Source organism: Amphiprion ocellaris, chromosome 24 (genome assembly GCF_022539595.1).
Source record: "Amphiprion ocellaris isolate individual 3 ecotype Okinawa chromosome 24, ASM2253959v1, whole genome shotgun sequence".
Lineage (NCBI taxonomy): Eukaryota > Metazoa > Chordata > Actinopteri > Pomacentridae > Amphiprion > Amphiprion ocellaris.
Window position 1 is genome coordinate 2,262,278 of NC_072789.1, and position 14,832 is coordinate 2,277,109.

The 14,832-nt window shown below is 39.3% G+C and overlaps 1 protein-coding gene across 4 annotated transcripts in view; it reads right to left on the reverse strand.

Annotated features, from left to right (window-relative positions):
* Nucleotides 1-14,832, reverse strand: part of LOC111565864 (sodium-driven chloride bicarbonate exchanger-like) — a 55,293-nt gene that overhangs the window by 8,756 nt on the left and 31,705 nt on the right. For all 4 annotated transcript variants that reach the window (XM_035946399.2, XM_023266159.3, XM_023266155.3 and 1 more), the window contains 11 exons: nt 13,310-13,484; nt 11,919-12,052; nt 11,445-11,690; nt 8,706-8,811; nt 7,516-7,677; nt 5,959-6,072; nt 4,652-4,813; nt 4,255-4,506; nt 2,197-2,265; nt 1,903-2,076; nt 1,696-1,818 (listed from right to left, as the gene is read on the reverse strand). In XM_035946399.2, the coding sequence (XP_035802292.1) occupies nt 1,696-1,818; nt 1,903-2,076; nt 2,197-2,265; nt 4,255-4,506; nt 4,652-4,813; nt 5,959-6,072; nt 7,516-7,677; nt 8,706-8,811; nt 11,445-11,690; nt 11,919-12,052; nt 13,310-13,484 (1,717 nt within the window). The remainder of the gene's footprint in view (nt 1-1,695; nt 1,819-1,902; nt 2,077-2,196; nt 2,266-4,254; nt 4,507-4,651; nt 4,814-5,958; nt 6,073-7,515; nt 7,678-8,705; nt 8,812-11,444; nt 11,691-11,918; nt 12,053-13,309; nt 13,485-14,832) is intronic.

Genomic DNA, 14,832 nt, shown 5'->3' on the forward strand with positions numbered 1-14,832 from the left:
ACAGTCTACTCCCGCTCCTTCAAGCTTCACCCTAAGCAGAGAAGGCTGGATGGTGTTGAAAGCACTGGAGAAGTCAAAGAACATGACCCTCACAGTGCTGCTGGGTTTCTCCAGGTGAGTCAGTGATCTGTGCAGCAGGTAGACCACTGCATCATCCACTCCAATGTTCGGTTGGTAGGCGAACTGCAGTGGATCCAGATACTGGCTCACCTGGGGACGGAGGTTCTTGAGGACGATCCTCTCCATGGTCTTCATCAGGTGAGAAGTGAGGGCCACAGGTCTGAAGTGGTTAGGCTCCCTGGGGTTCCTGGTCTTAGAGACAGGAACCAGGCAGGAAGTCTTCCATAACAGAGGAACCCTCTCCAGACTCAGGCTCAGGTTAAAGATGTGCAGCAGCACCTGACAGAGTTGGTCTGCACAGTCTCTAAGGAGTCTGGAGCTGATTCCATCAGGACCTGCAGCTTTCCTGGTCTTCATCTTTTTAAGTTCACTTCTCACCTGATCAGCTGTTATGGAGAGGCAGGGGGAGGGTGGCAGGGGGAGGGGTGATGGTGGTGGTGGGGGGTGAGAAGAGGAGGAGTGATGGGGCTGTATGTGGAGTCTGGAGGTGGTAGAAGACGGGGATGGAAGGAGGGGTGCTGTTGGTGGTGTTGGTGGTAGAGAGCTGAGGTGTGAAGAAGGAGCTGGCTGGTCGGTGCTTTGATGAGAGGGGGGAGGAGTGGGAGCAGAGTCAGATCTGTTAAAGAACAGATTCAGCTCATTGGTCCACTCCTGGTCTCCTGCTGCAGCTCCCCTCTCATGGCCTCTGCTGTAACCAGAGATGGATCTCAGGTCTCTCCAGACCTCCCTTGTGTTATTGTCCTGCAGGTGAGATTCCATCTTGGTCCTGTAGCTGGCCTTGTCCGCCTTGATCTTCTTCTTTATCTCCTTCTGCACCCTCCTCAGCTCCTCTTTGTCCCCAGATCCAAAGACCCTCCTCTTCTCCTTCAGCAGGGCCTTCAGTTCCAGGGACACCCAGGGTTTGCTGTTAGAGAAACACCGTACTTTCCTGGTCGGTACGATGTTCTCTGCACAGAAGTTGATATAGTCCGTAACGGTGTCTGTCAGTGCATCAATGTCCTCCCCGTGTGGACCACACAGCAGAGAGAACAAAACAGAATATCTTTTGCAGCTGCACACAATTAACCCTCCTGTTGTCTTCATTTATGGGCATCAAAAAATATTGTCTACTTGTCTGAAAAAAATACAAAACTTCACCAAAAAAATTCCCCAAATTTCTTAAAATTTGCAAAACCTTCAGAAAATTCAAACAATTCCTTAAAAAAGTTTCCCTTAAAAGTTTTGTTTTTGAAAAATCCCCCTAATTTGGCAAGAAAATTCTTGTGAATATTTTTTTAAAAATGAGAAAAATCTTTCCAAAAATTCCTAGAAATATCTAAAGTGATTCCATATATATCAGTAAAGCTTCTAATATTTTCTTTAAGAACATTTGTGAATGCTCTTAAAGAATTTTTTTTCCACCAAAAAATGTTAAAAGCTTTCCCAAAAATGTTGAAAATGTGGACATCAGAAGTTTCACTGTGAAAATATTTTATTCCCCACATTTAAAAATTTAAAACGACTCGATCTGACCCGCAGGACGACACGAGGGTTAAAGATGCCCATGGCTACCTAAGCTGTGTTCTATCACTGAACCTCTTGTGCGGCGTCCTCCAGTTTCTTCTTCTTCCACTCTGGCATCAGGTCATCCAGCCAGCTCAGCTCTCTCTTGGTGAAGATGAAGTCCAGCAGTTTACGGATGAAAACCAGAGCCAAGACCTGGAGGCAGAGACACAGACTCATACCAACCAATCATATCTGATAAGTAGATGAACACACGTGTACACGACACACTCGAGTTACCATCATGGGGAAAACGATGGCAGCCTTGGACGTCTTGATGACCCACAGCAGGACCAAGCAGCTGAGCTGGACGATGGTGAAGAGGTGAACTTTTCTCAGCGGGACATGGCGAAGGTAGATGAAGTCTGGCTGATGTTTGGCTGGCATCCCGAACAACTTCAGACGGTCAAAGAACTGTGCAGGTACAAACAGGCACACATTTACAAACTCATACCAAACGCTTCTCTTGATTGTTTGTTAATGCAAATAGTAAGGAAGGCTAATGAAATACCAGAAGGTTGTGCTCAAGCTCACCTGAATCCCTCTGAGTGAGGAGGCCCCCATATACAGAAAGACTCCGTAGAGCACAGGCATGGGGATGAACTGGAGACAGACAGGAATTTCTATTAGTGTAGTATTTTTTTTTTTTTTTTTTTTTTTTTAAAAAGCATTTATTGCTATTTTCCTATTTATTCTATCTTTGGTGGATGATATATACACTACCGTTCAAAAGTTTGGGGTCACTTTAATGTCCTTATTTTTGAAAGAAAAGCAGTTTTTTCAGTGAAGATAACAGTAAATGAATGAGAAATCCAGTCTAGACATTGTTAATGTGGTAAATGACTATTGTAGCTGGAAATGTTTCATGGAATATCTCCATAGGGGTACAGAGGAACATTTCCAGCAACCATCACTCCTGTGTTCTAATGCTACATTGTGTTAGCTAATGGTGTTGAAAGGCTCATTGATGATTAGAAAACCCTTGTGCAGTTATGTTAGCACATGGATAAAAGTGGGAGTTTTCACAGAAAACATGAAATTGTCTGGGTGACCCCAAACTTTTGAGTGGGAGTGTATTTAGGACATAAAAACATATAAAAAAACACAAGGCCACAGTGGTAACATGAATTATGCTATACTGCCCTACGAAGTCAATATGTAGAAATTACACATTTGGTTGAAAATAAGTTTACACCAGAATCAGAGGTCTTCAACACCACATCTTCCCATAAAAATATCACAAAAAAAATGTTTAAAAAGCAGTAACATTCACAAGAACTGCAAGACAGAGGTGAAAAAAAAATATTTGCGGTCAGTGAGATTCAAGCTACTAGCAAAATAGTGTAAAAAATAATTTCTTTCTGTTTTCCAGAACTTCAAATATGTGACATTTACCTCAATGTCTAAGTAACTGAGCTTGTTACCACACAAGTAAGAAAAATCAAATTCTTAAATAATCTTGCTGAAGTAAAAGTGACAAAATAAACTTTCTGAAAGCTAAACAGCTAAAAGTTAACCAGTTTAGGGTGGTAGAATAGCTTCTGAGTAACAGACTTCATGTGATTTTATCTTTGAAATTATATATTTTGTGGTAGTGTATCTTACATGTATAAACTGTAATTGAATATGATATAAACATTGCATAATATATAGGAAACTTAAAAAATTATCAATCAATAATTTATTGAAAAGGAGTGGGATTAAATTTAAAGTGTTTGTTTACTTCTTCTCATTTCTTTTCGAATATGTAGACCTAGTCCAGAATTGTGGAATATTTCTTTTGCTTTATGATTTTGTTTGGCATATATGTGTATTTGTATGCATGTTTATGTATATATTATATTAACCCTCGTGTCGTCCTGCGGGTAAATTGACCAGTTTTAAAGTTTGAAAATGTGAAAAAAAATATGTTCACAGTGAAACTTCTGATGTTCACATTTTCAACATTTTTGGGAAATTTTTGAACATTTTTTGGTGAAAAAAAAGAAATGTTCAAAAAAATGTTTCTTAAGAACATTCACAAAAAAAATCAACCAAAATCCAGCGAAATTCACTGGATTTGGATTTTTTGTGAATGTTCTTAAAGAAAATACTAGAAGTTTGAGCGATATATATGTAATCACTTTAGATAATTGAAAAAAAATTGAAAGATTTTTATTCATTTTTTGAAAATATTTACAAAAGCTTTTTTGTCAAAATTGAGGGATTATATATATATATATATATATATATATATATATATATATATATATATATATATATATATATATATATATATATATATATATATACATACATGTACATAAAACTGTTAAGGAAAACTTTTAAGGAATTATTGGGATTTTCTTCCTGAAAGTTTTGCAAACTCAGAAATTTGGGAATTGTTTTTGCTGAATTTTTGTATTTTTTTCAGACAAGGAAACAATATTTTTTGGTGCCTGTAAATGAAGACAACAGGAGGCTAAATTCCTTGTTTTCTTGATACTTGACTTTACATATTCTAAATAAATATCTCTCAGCTCATCTCAACTCTCCAACACGTGAAAACCACTTGGTGTGATTCTCGTGTCAGTGTGGGTGTTGATCGCCCACCTTTAACACAGAGGTCATGAAGACGGAGCAGCCCATCAGGGTAAAGATCATCAGGCCGGTGAAGCGCTGCTCTCGGATGCCCAGGAACTTGGGCTGCTCTCCGGGGGCCGAGCACTCTGACTCCAGCTTCAGGCTGTTGACGTGCGAGATGGAGAGCACGGTGGCCGCCACGAACCAGGGGAGGCCCATCACCGAGCACACTCCCAGCATGACCCCCACCACAAACAGGTCCAGGTGGTATCCACAGCCTTTCTGCAGGGGCAACATTGAATCATACATTAATGAGTTCTGACGGGGAGCTATTGTAATACTGCTCTTGGAAAAACAAAGGTCGGGGTCACCTACAAAACAGCAGTCCTGAAATTTGTAGGAATGTAATATTTAGCTTGTGAAATACCTTCAGTTTGTGCTCCTTCCTGTTGATAATGACAGCTGTGATCTGCTGGTCCATGAAGATGAGGATGGTGCAGAGCAGAGCAGGAATGAAAGTGATGATGGTGGTCCACCAGGGATTAGGCCCCACAGGGTTTATGACCCAGCCACGATCATCCCTGGTTGGCTTAATGGAGTTAAAACAAAAACATTTCATATTTACAAAGATGATAGGAAGAGTTTGAACATTTTAAAACATTGTAGACATGATGCCTATGTATGCTACCAGTCAAGAGTTTTAGAACACCCCAATTTTTCAATTTTTTTACTGGAAGTTATGCATGTTGATATCTCATTGTACTCTGAAATGAAAGCATAGTCTCTCTTCTGATGTTAATTGCCTTTTCCTCATTATTTTTATAGCAACACACTACTTTCTGCAGTACAATCCTGTTCTAATAATGCTCTGGAGGGTTTGGTACCACGGTGTGTTTTATGTAGACAGAGGGGGTTGGAAGTAATCTAGAAAAGTTGGAACACCTGTAGGATTTGGTAGCACCAACTTTCAAGGCTTGATCAACCTCCATTGCTGCAGAACAGCTTTAAGTTCATTTCTTGCTCCCTGAAAAAGGCCTTTTTGTACAATTCTGAAATCTTGTGGGTAACCTTACCTTTTTTTTAAACCTCTAGCAGTTCACCACTTACCTTTGTACCATTTCAAGCTATTCATTGGACTTGAACGACTTGAATTTCAATAAAAAAAGCGGAAAAATTGGTGCATTCTAAAACTTTAGACCAGTAGTGTATATTGTGTTTATGAATGTGAATCAGAGATCTGTGTAGGAAAACATGACAATAAGTATGAAATAATTTAGAACAAGAAGCTCAGAACAAACTACACATGGTTTCCCACCAAACCCAGTGCTAATGTAGAAAGAACAGTACTTTAGTAATTGAATTTAATGAAAAGCAATGACTTCTGCTAACCTAAATGACCTGTAACAACTTCTACAATAGCTTGTAATGACAGTAACTTTTATATTCTTTCAGCATAATGTACCACAGATGATTAGTCATTGTATAGTCTTTCTTAGTCACAATGGATTTTTTTTTTTTATTCACCCATATGGCATGTATTACAAGTTGACTTCTTCACTTTGACATGTGACAAGTTAACAAAAAACTGTGTTAGCAGTTACAGTAATGAGTGATTACAGCTGAACATTTCAGAAAATTAACGTTTAAATAACATTAACTAATATTATAGACAGTACACAGTGATGGTGTGTACAAAACAGAAACCTACAGCAGCTTTTTTACACGTGGACTTACTTTGAACTTGCTGGGAACCTGTAATTTAGGTGAGGGGATCCCCAAGGCATAATCTACCAACACCATAGTCAGGATGGTGATAAAGACGGCAAAGTCACTGATGATGGAGCGCACCTGGAGAGAACAGAAACAAACACGCTTCAGACAAAGTCCATGCTACAGTTAAATACTTTAGGTCAGATTTTATACATCTGAAACACCTCTAAAACGATCTGCACATTGAACTAGGCTGTTTCTCCCAAGAGTTAACCCTCTGAACTAGATGTTTCTGGTGTTTTTTGTTTTTTTTGCTCATGTTGCATTGTTTCTCATTGTGGACTCATAAATCATAAAAAGCAAGAAAGTAAAGTTGAATTTCTTTGACTATGTATTTGACAAAAACTAAAAGGACCAGGAAAATTTTTCTGATATTTTTCTTAGTGTTTCAGAAGTTTCAGAATCCAGTTCGTGTAAACTGTTAAGCTCAGAGGTGACAAACATGCGGACCGCGGGCCAAAATCGGCCCTCCAGAGGGTCCAATCCGGTCCAACTTTGTAAAGTGTAAAATTTTCAGATTTGTAAAACTATAAATTTAAAATAATTTGTAGACCAGGACAAGTTGTTTTGATCATAAAGTAAAATACTAGATTGTTCATTGTTCTTTTGTCATTTTGTGTCTCATGTTTGTAATATTTTGTTTTGTTTTTGCTGTTTTTTTGTCTGACTTTTGTCATTCTAATCATAAAGTAAAATACTATATCATTCAGTTCCAGATGTGTCTAAATGTTTTGTTCCTTTGCAGACACTCTGTGATCTGGAAGTTGTAATGTGTAAATGATAAACAGAAGCATATTGTTGCTGAAATTGCACATATTTATCTTAATAAATTTCAGGTTGTTCATGATGTTTTGTAAAAAGATAATTCCTTAAACGTGAACATTTTCAGAATGTACTTTCTTGCACTAAAACAAAGGAAATATATGGAGTTGTGGTTATTTATCAGTTATTATGCTGTGATTTTACTGGTCACTGGAGATCAAATTGGGTTGAATGTGGAACCTGAACTAACATGAGTCTGACACCCCTGCTCTATGCCTTCGATCTGACTACATGTCTACAAGTGCCTGGCTCTGTTACATAAAACTATCTGGGAGCGATCAGTGTAGTGTGCAGACTTTTTACATCTAACTGCTGCACAGCTACAATGACATATTTATGACCACAAGGTGGCGCTGGTATATTACAGATGAGCGTGTCAGCATCACGCCACACATTACGCTCATAAATGTCATCTCAATGATAAGTCATAGAAATTGCACACATAGAAAAGGCCGCGCAGACTGCAGGAGTTTTGCTTTGTCCCAAAGCAGCCAATAGATGGCAGCATAATCTAAACTGACACACAGGGAGGCAAAGCTACTGTAATTTCACTCCCAGTACAGAATAAATAGTAGATGAAGCATAAAACTGATGAAGCAAATTCAGTTTCACAGCTGTCCTACACTTGCAGACAGTGTCAAGAAGTAATGTCCTCCAAAGGATTTTAAAAACAGAGTAAATAAAAGTGGGTGTGCGTACCCTGGTGGGAAAGTAGCGGCTGGTCTTGAACTCCTTGAGGAAAGCCGACATGAAGACGGTGGAGAAGAAGAGGACCACGCACCAGAAGAGGACATCAGGAATATAGGGGCCATGGGGGCCACAGGCACTGCCCTCAAACTCCCCGTGCAACATCTCGCACTCCTACTGGCCCCAGGAGACATGATGATGATGATGACAATGAAGATGATGATGATGGGGGTGATGAGCAGAAAGAGAACAGGGATAATAACGCCAATAAACACAGCGACGGTGGAGATGATGGCGATGATGGATGTCAGTGATGAATTAGTGAAGTCTGAATATTGTTATGCGAGTACATTTACTACAGATTTTCTTCACCATTTCTGTAAGACATGATTCATCCTTTTGCATACAGTCCCAGTAGCCTCACGTGATCCCACCTCCAAACATTTGCTACAGTACGTCTGACAGGCATGTGTAGGTGTGATGCTGCTGCATGCTGCCGCCAGCGAGTGTGATTTGTGATACCGCATCTCCACGCTCATTCTGCACAGCTAAATCCTGTGGAATCCTGCCCATGTTCTTTAATCCATGCCTAGACTTATGACACTTCTTGACTAAGCTATGCATAGGCTGAGGGTTAGATGTATCATAGAGCCAAAGACGGCAAGAAATAACCCCAACTATATACATTACCGTTCAAAAGTCTGGGGTCACTTAGAAATGTCCTGATTTTTGAATGAAAAGCAGTTTTTTTTCAATGGAGATGACGTTAAATGAATCAGAAATAAAACATAGACATTGTTAATGTGGTAAATGACTATTGTAGCTGGAAATATTTAATGGAATATCTCCATAGGGGTACAGAGGAACATTTCCAGCAACCATCACTCCTGTGTTCTAATGCTACATTGTGTTAGCTAATGGTGTTGAAAGGCTCATTGATGATTAGAAAACCCTTGTGCAGTTATGTTAGCACATGGATAAAAGTGGGAGTTTTCATGGAAAACATGAAATTGTCTGAACGGTAGTGTAGGTATTTTATTTGCTGTCAAGTTTGATTTTTGGACGAGCAGCGTCTCGTTTAGCCTTTCCTCTGTTCAGATCATACTACGACTGCTATCTCAAAAGTAATTTCTGTGTAATTTTTGATCCAAAATACACAGATGTTTGGCTACAATTCCCTCCAAATGACAAGGATTCCTTACCTTGACCTCCAGCATGGTCCAGTTGACCTCCGATGCTGTGATGTTCCTCTCCTCCCAGAAACGTAGTGTTTCATTGCTCGGGTTCCTGGGCTCCACACATCCACATCTAATGAGGACATATTTTGTTAGTTTGCTTAAATAATTAGAACAAGATGAATATACTCATAGAAAACACGTATATCTTTCTTTAAATAAATTACATTCCCTTTCTGGTCTGATTTAACTCTTAAAAACTCATGTCTGTGTATGAAATTTATATATTTAGAAGTGGTTTGCATGAATTTAACAACTTCCTGCCTTAAAAAGACTTAGATGTTGCAGTGTTGCTTCTGTAGAATATGTAGATCAATCAAATCTACTCTAAGCAGATAACTCTGGTCAAACACTGTACAATTACTGTATGCTACACAATGGCAACTTATAGTATTGGACTAATTTAAGCATGTTCAAGCTGATTCTAAGGAAGATAACACAGAAGACCCACTCTCACAACCTTTTTTAGGTTTGTTTTGTATGAAACCCCAAACTCTGAATCAGTTTTTTTTTATTTTTAATTATTATTATTCCTGCAGTTTCAAGGCAAAAATGCTCAGTCATGTCGATTGCATGCTGAAGATACTTTTAAAAACTCTATACATGTGTATGCTGTAATGAGTTGTAGGCCAAAGCAAATAAACAGGGAGCAGTCTTGTCAGTCCAAAGCATCAAAATATTTTCACATTGTTCTTCAAGATAGGAGGCCAGCTTTAGATCAGCAACAGCAATGAAAGGGGAGGACTTGAACAAAATCTGTAGAATATAATGTTTATCTGTTGTGTTTGTGAACTAAATACTCACGTATTTATTACAAATCAATTTCACACTAAAAATAAAAATGCAAACATTATTATTTCTTTGTATTCTACAGTATCAAACTTAATATATTAAGGTTGGACACAACAAATAAGAAAATTATCTGTGGCTCAGGTGGTAGTGTGGGCTGATCCCAGATTCCCACTGAACCCAAGTTTCTCACAGCTTTGTTGCCATTCGAGTGTAAAAAGGTTGCTATTTGAGTTCAGTCATTTCCTATTTAATAAGTGAAGATAATGAACAGATTAATCGGTAATAAAATGAGAAATAACCATTAGTTGCATCCATATCAAATAACACACCACTTCTGAAATGTTAAGTCATCAGCATGAAGTGACTTATTCTGCTGGCATTTTGCACAACTAAATGTCAGCATCCCCTGCTGTCCACTCCACCAGAACAGAAAACCACAGAAGGAGCTGTTGGCTCGACATCACCACTAGCCAGCTTATGTGGCAGGAAAAGGCATGGTCCTCCTGACACACACTCGACATGGGATTATACACAATAAACCATTACTGAAAAAGTGGACAGCGTGTCTGATATACCACCACTGCACCATCTGTTGGTTCATGACGCAGCAAAACACTTGAGCATGTGTGGGCAAATGTACTGAGCAAAGCACATGGGCTGTAACTACAATACCCACACCAGCACAAAATGCTAAAAACTAACATTAGTATTACAATCATTAGTGCTTTTTCATAAACCACAAGCTAAGACGTTCATTAAATGTCATGAACAATAGATAAACTGACGTCTTCACCATTAGTTAACTGAGAGAACCAGAGAATATTTTTACTTGAACAATAATAACAAAGCTACAACTATTGCTTATTGTTGAATATATTGTCTATTATCTCTCTAATTAAGCTGTAGTCTAAAAAATTTGTTGTGTGTTTGTTGTTTTAACTCTTTAAGATCTACCATTGCACAAATCTGCCAGGACATATTCTTACATTTTTGCACACTGTAGGGCAACTTTTTAGAGTATTTTTATTTGCTTTACATCAATATAACACTTATATCTCAAATTTTAATGATATGTATTGATTTATGTCATAACTACTACAATAAATTGCTTAAAAGTGCAACAAACCTAAAAAAAATGAAAATTGTTGCTTGCTTTTTTCACATATATTTCAAAATACAATTGCATAGCTGTTTCCCTCATATTTGTAAATATAAAAAAGTTGCAAAATACCCCGTGGTCTCGTTTATAAAAATTTTTGTTGTGTGCGCTTTATTGTGAATTTTTACAAACCCATCAATGCAATGAAAAAGTGCTCTGAGACATCAGTCTATCACTCTTGTATATTCTTATATATACTGCAAATTTTTTCTTTCTATATTATTTAATTTTTTAGTTTTTATTTTATTCTATTCTATTTTTTATTATATTACATTGTATTTATTTTATTTTAATCCATTTTATTTTACTTTATTTTAACTTCTTTTATTTTATGTTACCTTCACTTTATATTTGAGCCTAATATTCTATGTTGTCTTGTTGTTTATCCCTTTGTTGTTGAATACCCAGCTGCTGTAACAACAGAATTTCCCTCTAAGGATTTATAAAGTCTGTCTAAGTCTAAGGTAAATCTGTCAAATATTAGTCTAATTCCCCAGATTTTATATGCAAAAAAAATGATCAATCGATCTTGTCTGGTTTTAAATCTACCGCCAATCAAAAATCAATATGCAATCGTAGTAGCGGCGCTACGCTGGACTCTATAGTGTCTGTAGTTTTTGTTTACTTGCATCTTTAAAAATGTATTGAATTTCCCCAAGGGGATGAAGAAAGTATCTCTTCTATTTATCTAGCTTGTTTTCTCAACCGCCAATCACAAAGTCATGAGAATAAAGCCTGAACAAAAATGCACTTACGAGTACTGCGTGAGTTTCTGAAGATTGTTGTGTTTATTGATGGGATAGTGCACCCCGAGATGAAAGAGCTTCTCCAGGGCCTCGTAGATGAAGATAATGCAGATCAGCGCAGCAAAAGCTTCCTCAGTGAAGCGTGTGATGTAGCAGACGAGCGAGCTGGCGTCCGTGGCCACCAGCAGCAGACAGAAGAAGGCCGTCCACAGGCCAATGCAGGCCCTCAGGGAGAGGTAGGAGAGGCCATATTCCCTGAGAGACGCAGGACACAAACACAGAGAAGGATATGATGTACATACTGAACCACAAAAAACACATGCGTCGACCATCTACATGGAAATACTCTGCTTTGACCCTCTGATGCACAGCATGGGTCAAAAGTGACCCATATTCCATTGAATATGGGTCACTTTTGACCCATGCTGTGCATCAAAGGGTTAAAAAAAAAAGCACTAAGTTGTACTCAAGAATACAACCTACTTGCAGAACTTGAAAAGGATTTTCTCAAAGACGAGAACGGGCCCCGTGCTGCCCAGGATGGTGAGGGGCTGACCGGCAAAAAGGGAGTAGGCTATTCCAGTCATGGAAGCCCCAAACAAGGATTCAATAGCACTCTGGAAAAACAAGAAATATTGTCAGACAAGTTGCTTTTTGAGAGTTCGGGTTGGTTTAATTCCACTCTACTCTAAATTCTAACAAGATGGCACATCTTCACTCATGCTAGAGGCTCTGTGAGGCTGTGTTATGACTTAATGCTAATACTAGCATGTCAAAGTGGCTGCAACAACAATGGTAACATGTGGATGTTTATTTGGTGTCGTGTTCATCCTGGTCACCATATTAGCTCAGTATGTTAGCATGTTTAAGCACCTTTAAGTAGCACACCCTTGCCGTGAGTTATGTTTGAGTTCAGCATTGCAACTTGTGGCAGTAACTGAAAACTTTGACTGGATGACGGTGCATGAAGAAATCTCGACTACTCTGCCAAGGAACGGCGGAGTTATGTGACGATCCGCATACGTTTGTCTGTCTGTTAGCAACATTACTCAAAAATAGACCAACGGATTTGGATGAAATTTTCAGGGAAGGTCTGAAATCACACAAGGACCAAGTGATTAGATTTTGGCAGTGATGCAGCTTCTAGTCTGGATCCACAGATTTGTTAAAGATTTCTGAATCATTGTGAGATAGCGGTGGCATCACTGTAACCATGACAACAAGTGAACACTACGTCAGCTGCCTGCTGACGATCACATGATTGTGATCCTACTACGAATCGACCAACTTATCGGGACTTATACATCGGAAATGATACAAGGAACAATTGATTAAATTGTGGGGGTGTTTCTGAGTCCCATCAATCCCTGCCGCCTGCTACATATTTAGGTCACGTGATTTAGTAACCATTCATAACGTACACACACGCTTGTGTTCAGCGCAACGTCATTTTGTTTGTGGGTACATATATCAAATGGACACGTTCTAGTGCCATGATTTCTGCCACAAATCTTTTCAAGATTTCAGCCGTTTGAAATCATACAAAGACTGAGCAGCCTTGGAGGGGTACTGCGCTCTCTGAGTGCTTTTCTTGTTAGTTATTATGATTATTTTCTAAGGCCCATGATTTTCTGCACAAAATGTCACAGCAGTCCATTCAAATGTTGACATATTGGAGTCTGAACCAACCAACAGACCTACACTGCTGTCACTAAAGCTCTTGTGTGTATTCTAAGTCATGTCTTCCCAAAATATACAATCCCAGTCTCAATAACTTATGGATTAAATGATCTTGATCGTACAGTGACTTCACGCACAACCTTTTAGGGGTGATAACAGAGGCTCCGTGGAGCAATAAAGACTTTGCTTCTTACCACTCGTCCCTCTGTTGCCTCACCCAGGAGTCCGCCAAAGGTGATGACAGGCGACATGCAGGCGCAGTAGAGGAAGAGGAAGGAGGCCAGACATTGGAGACTGAGGGCGTCTGTGTAGTCAGAAAGATAGTGAGGAGCCTTTCGCTTGATGTCCAGGACCAACCCGCCAAACAACCTGTGGTGAAACAAGAGTTGCACAGACTGACATGTAACCAAACATTTTAAGCAGTGGCTTCCTTTAGTGTCTTCTTGGAAAAAAGCTGCCACACAACCAGCAGAGATTTGGAGTTGTTTTCTGAAAATTAAAAACTGTATAATGTGTATAAGAAGGTTTTTCTACATCTATCATGTTATATTGAATGGACAGGTGTAAGAATGGGATGTACCAGCTGTACGATGGCACTTCATTCTTCACTGCTGGAGAAATGTTTGAGTACTGTGTGGGACTATTGAGAGCACTAGCTGAATGATTTCCAGTACATTTACAGTATTACTCATGTGCACCACAGGACAAAATATTGAAAAAGAGACAAAGTGCCCCCCCACTTTGCAGCTGTGTGTCAACTCTATCTATCTTCGCATGACTCTCTCTCACAGTTTTTGTGCCGTAGCACACCAGGACAGTGGGGAGCTTGCTGGAGGTGGTTGCTATGGCAACAGTGGGTGGGCCGATATGCTTATTTCAGTCTGGGTGGTTGGCAGCTTGTCCCAGAAGGGGGTGGCGGTGGAGGGACGGGGAGGAAAGAGAGAGAGAGAGTTTGATAGCCGAGGCCGGGCTTCCAGCCAAACTTAGCTGGGATAAGAGTCTGTACCACCGCATACCGCAGCTCAGCAGCAACACATCACTCACTCCTCCTGCCATTAAACCACCGAGACGAACACTAAACCCCTTTGTGCACCGTGCTATCGCTTCATTGTTTCAAGCTGGGGTTCAAGAATCCCCTTGTCGTCAAGAGATTATGGGCGATGACAACGTGATATTTTTTTCACGTTTAATCCCTTTTGTAGGCCTCAGCATTTGCCTTGAGAAAATCATACTTTCTGTTTACACCCAATAATTAATGTGAAAATCACATTACTGAAGATGAGTACTTTTGGCCTGTTAGATATGTTATCAAAGCCAGACAATAAGGAACTACATACCATTCAAAAGTCTCACCAGAGTTTCGACTTAAGGTGAAAATTGACTTACGTCACACCGTAGGAATGGAACTTCAGTGTAAGTCAAGGACCTCCTGTGTATGCAATGTGAGAAGCAATGTGCTTTATCCGTGAGTGGATACTGATGTGGCAAAGTGTTGTTAAATAATACAACACTAAAGCATTATTGCAGAAAGTGACTTCACATGGGATAGAGTGCTTAGATTGCTCTGAACTCAAAATGAATTAAAACCCAACTAAAGGTTCTTTGAGTTGAGTTGAAGAGGGAAGAACTATAACAGGGGTGTAGGTAAATTCAGGTTCAGTTCAGGGACAGTGAGGCAGTGAACAGGCAGCAGGAAGATGGGCAGAAAGAACAGCTT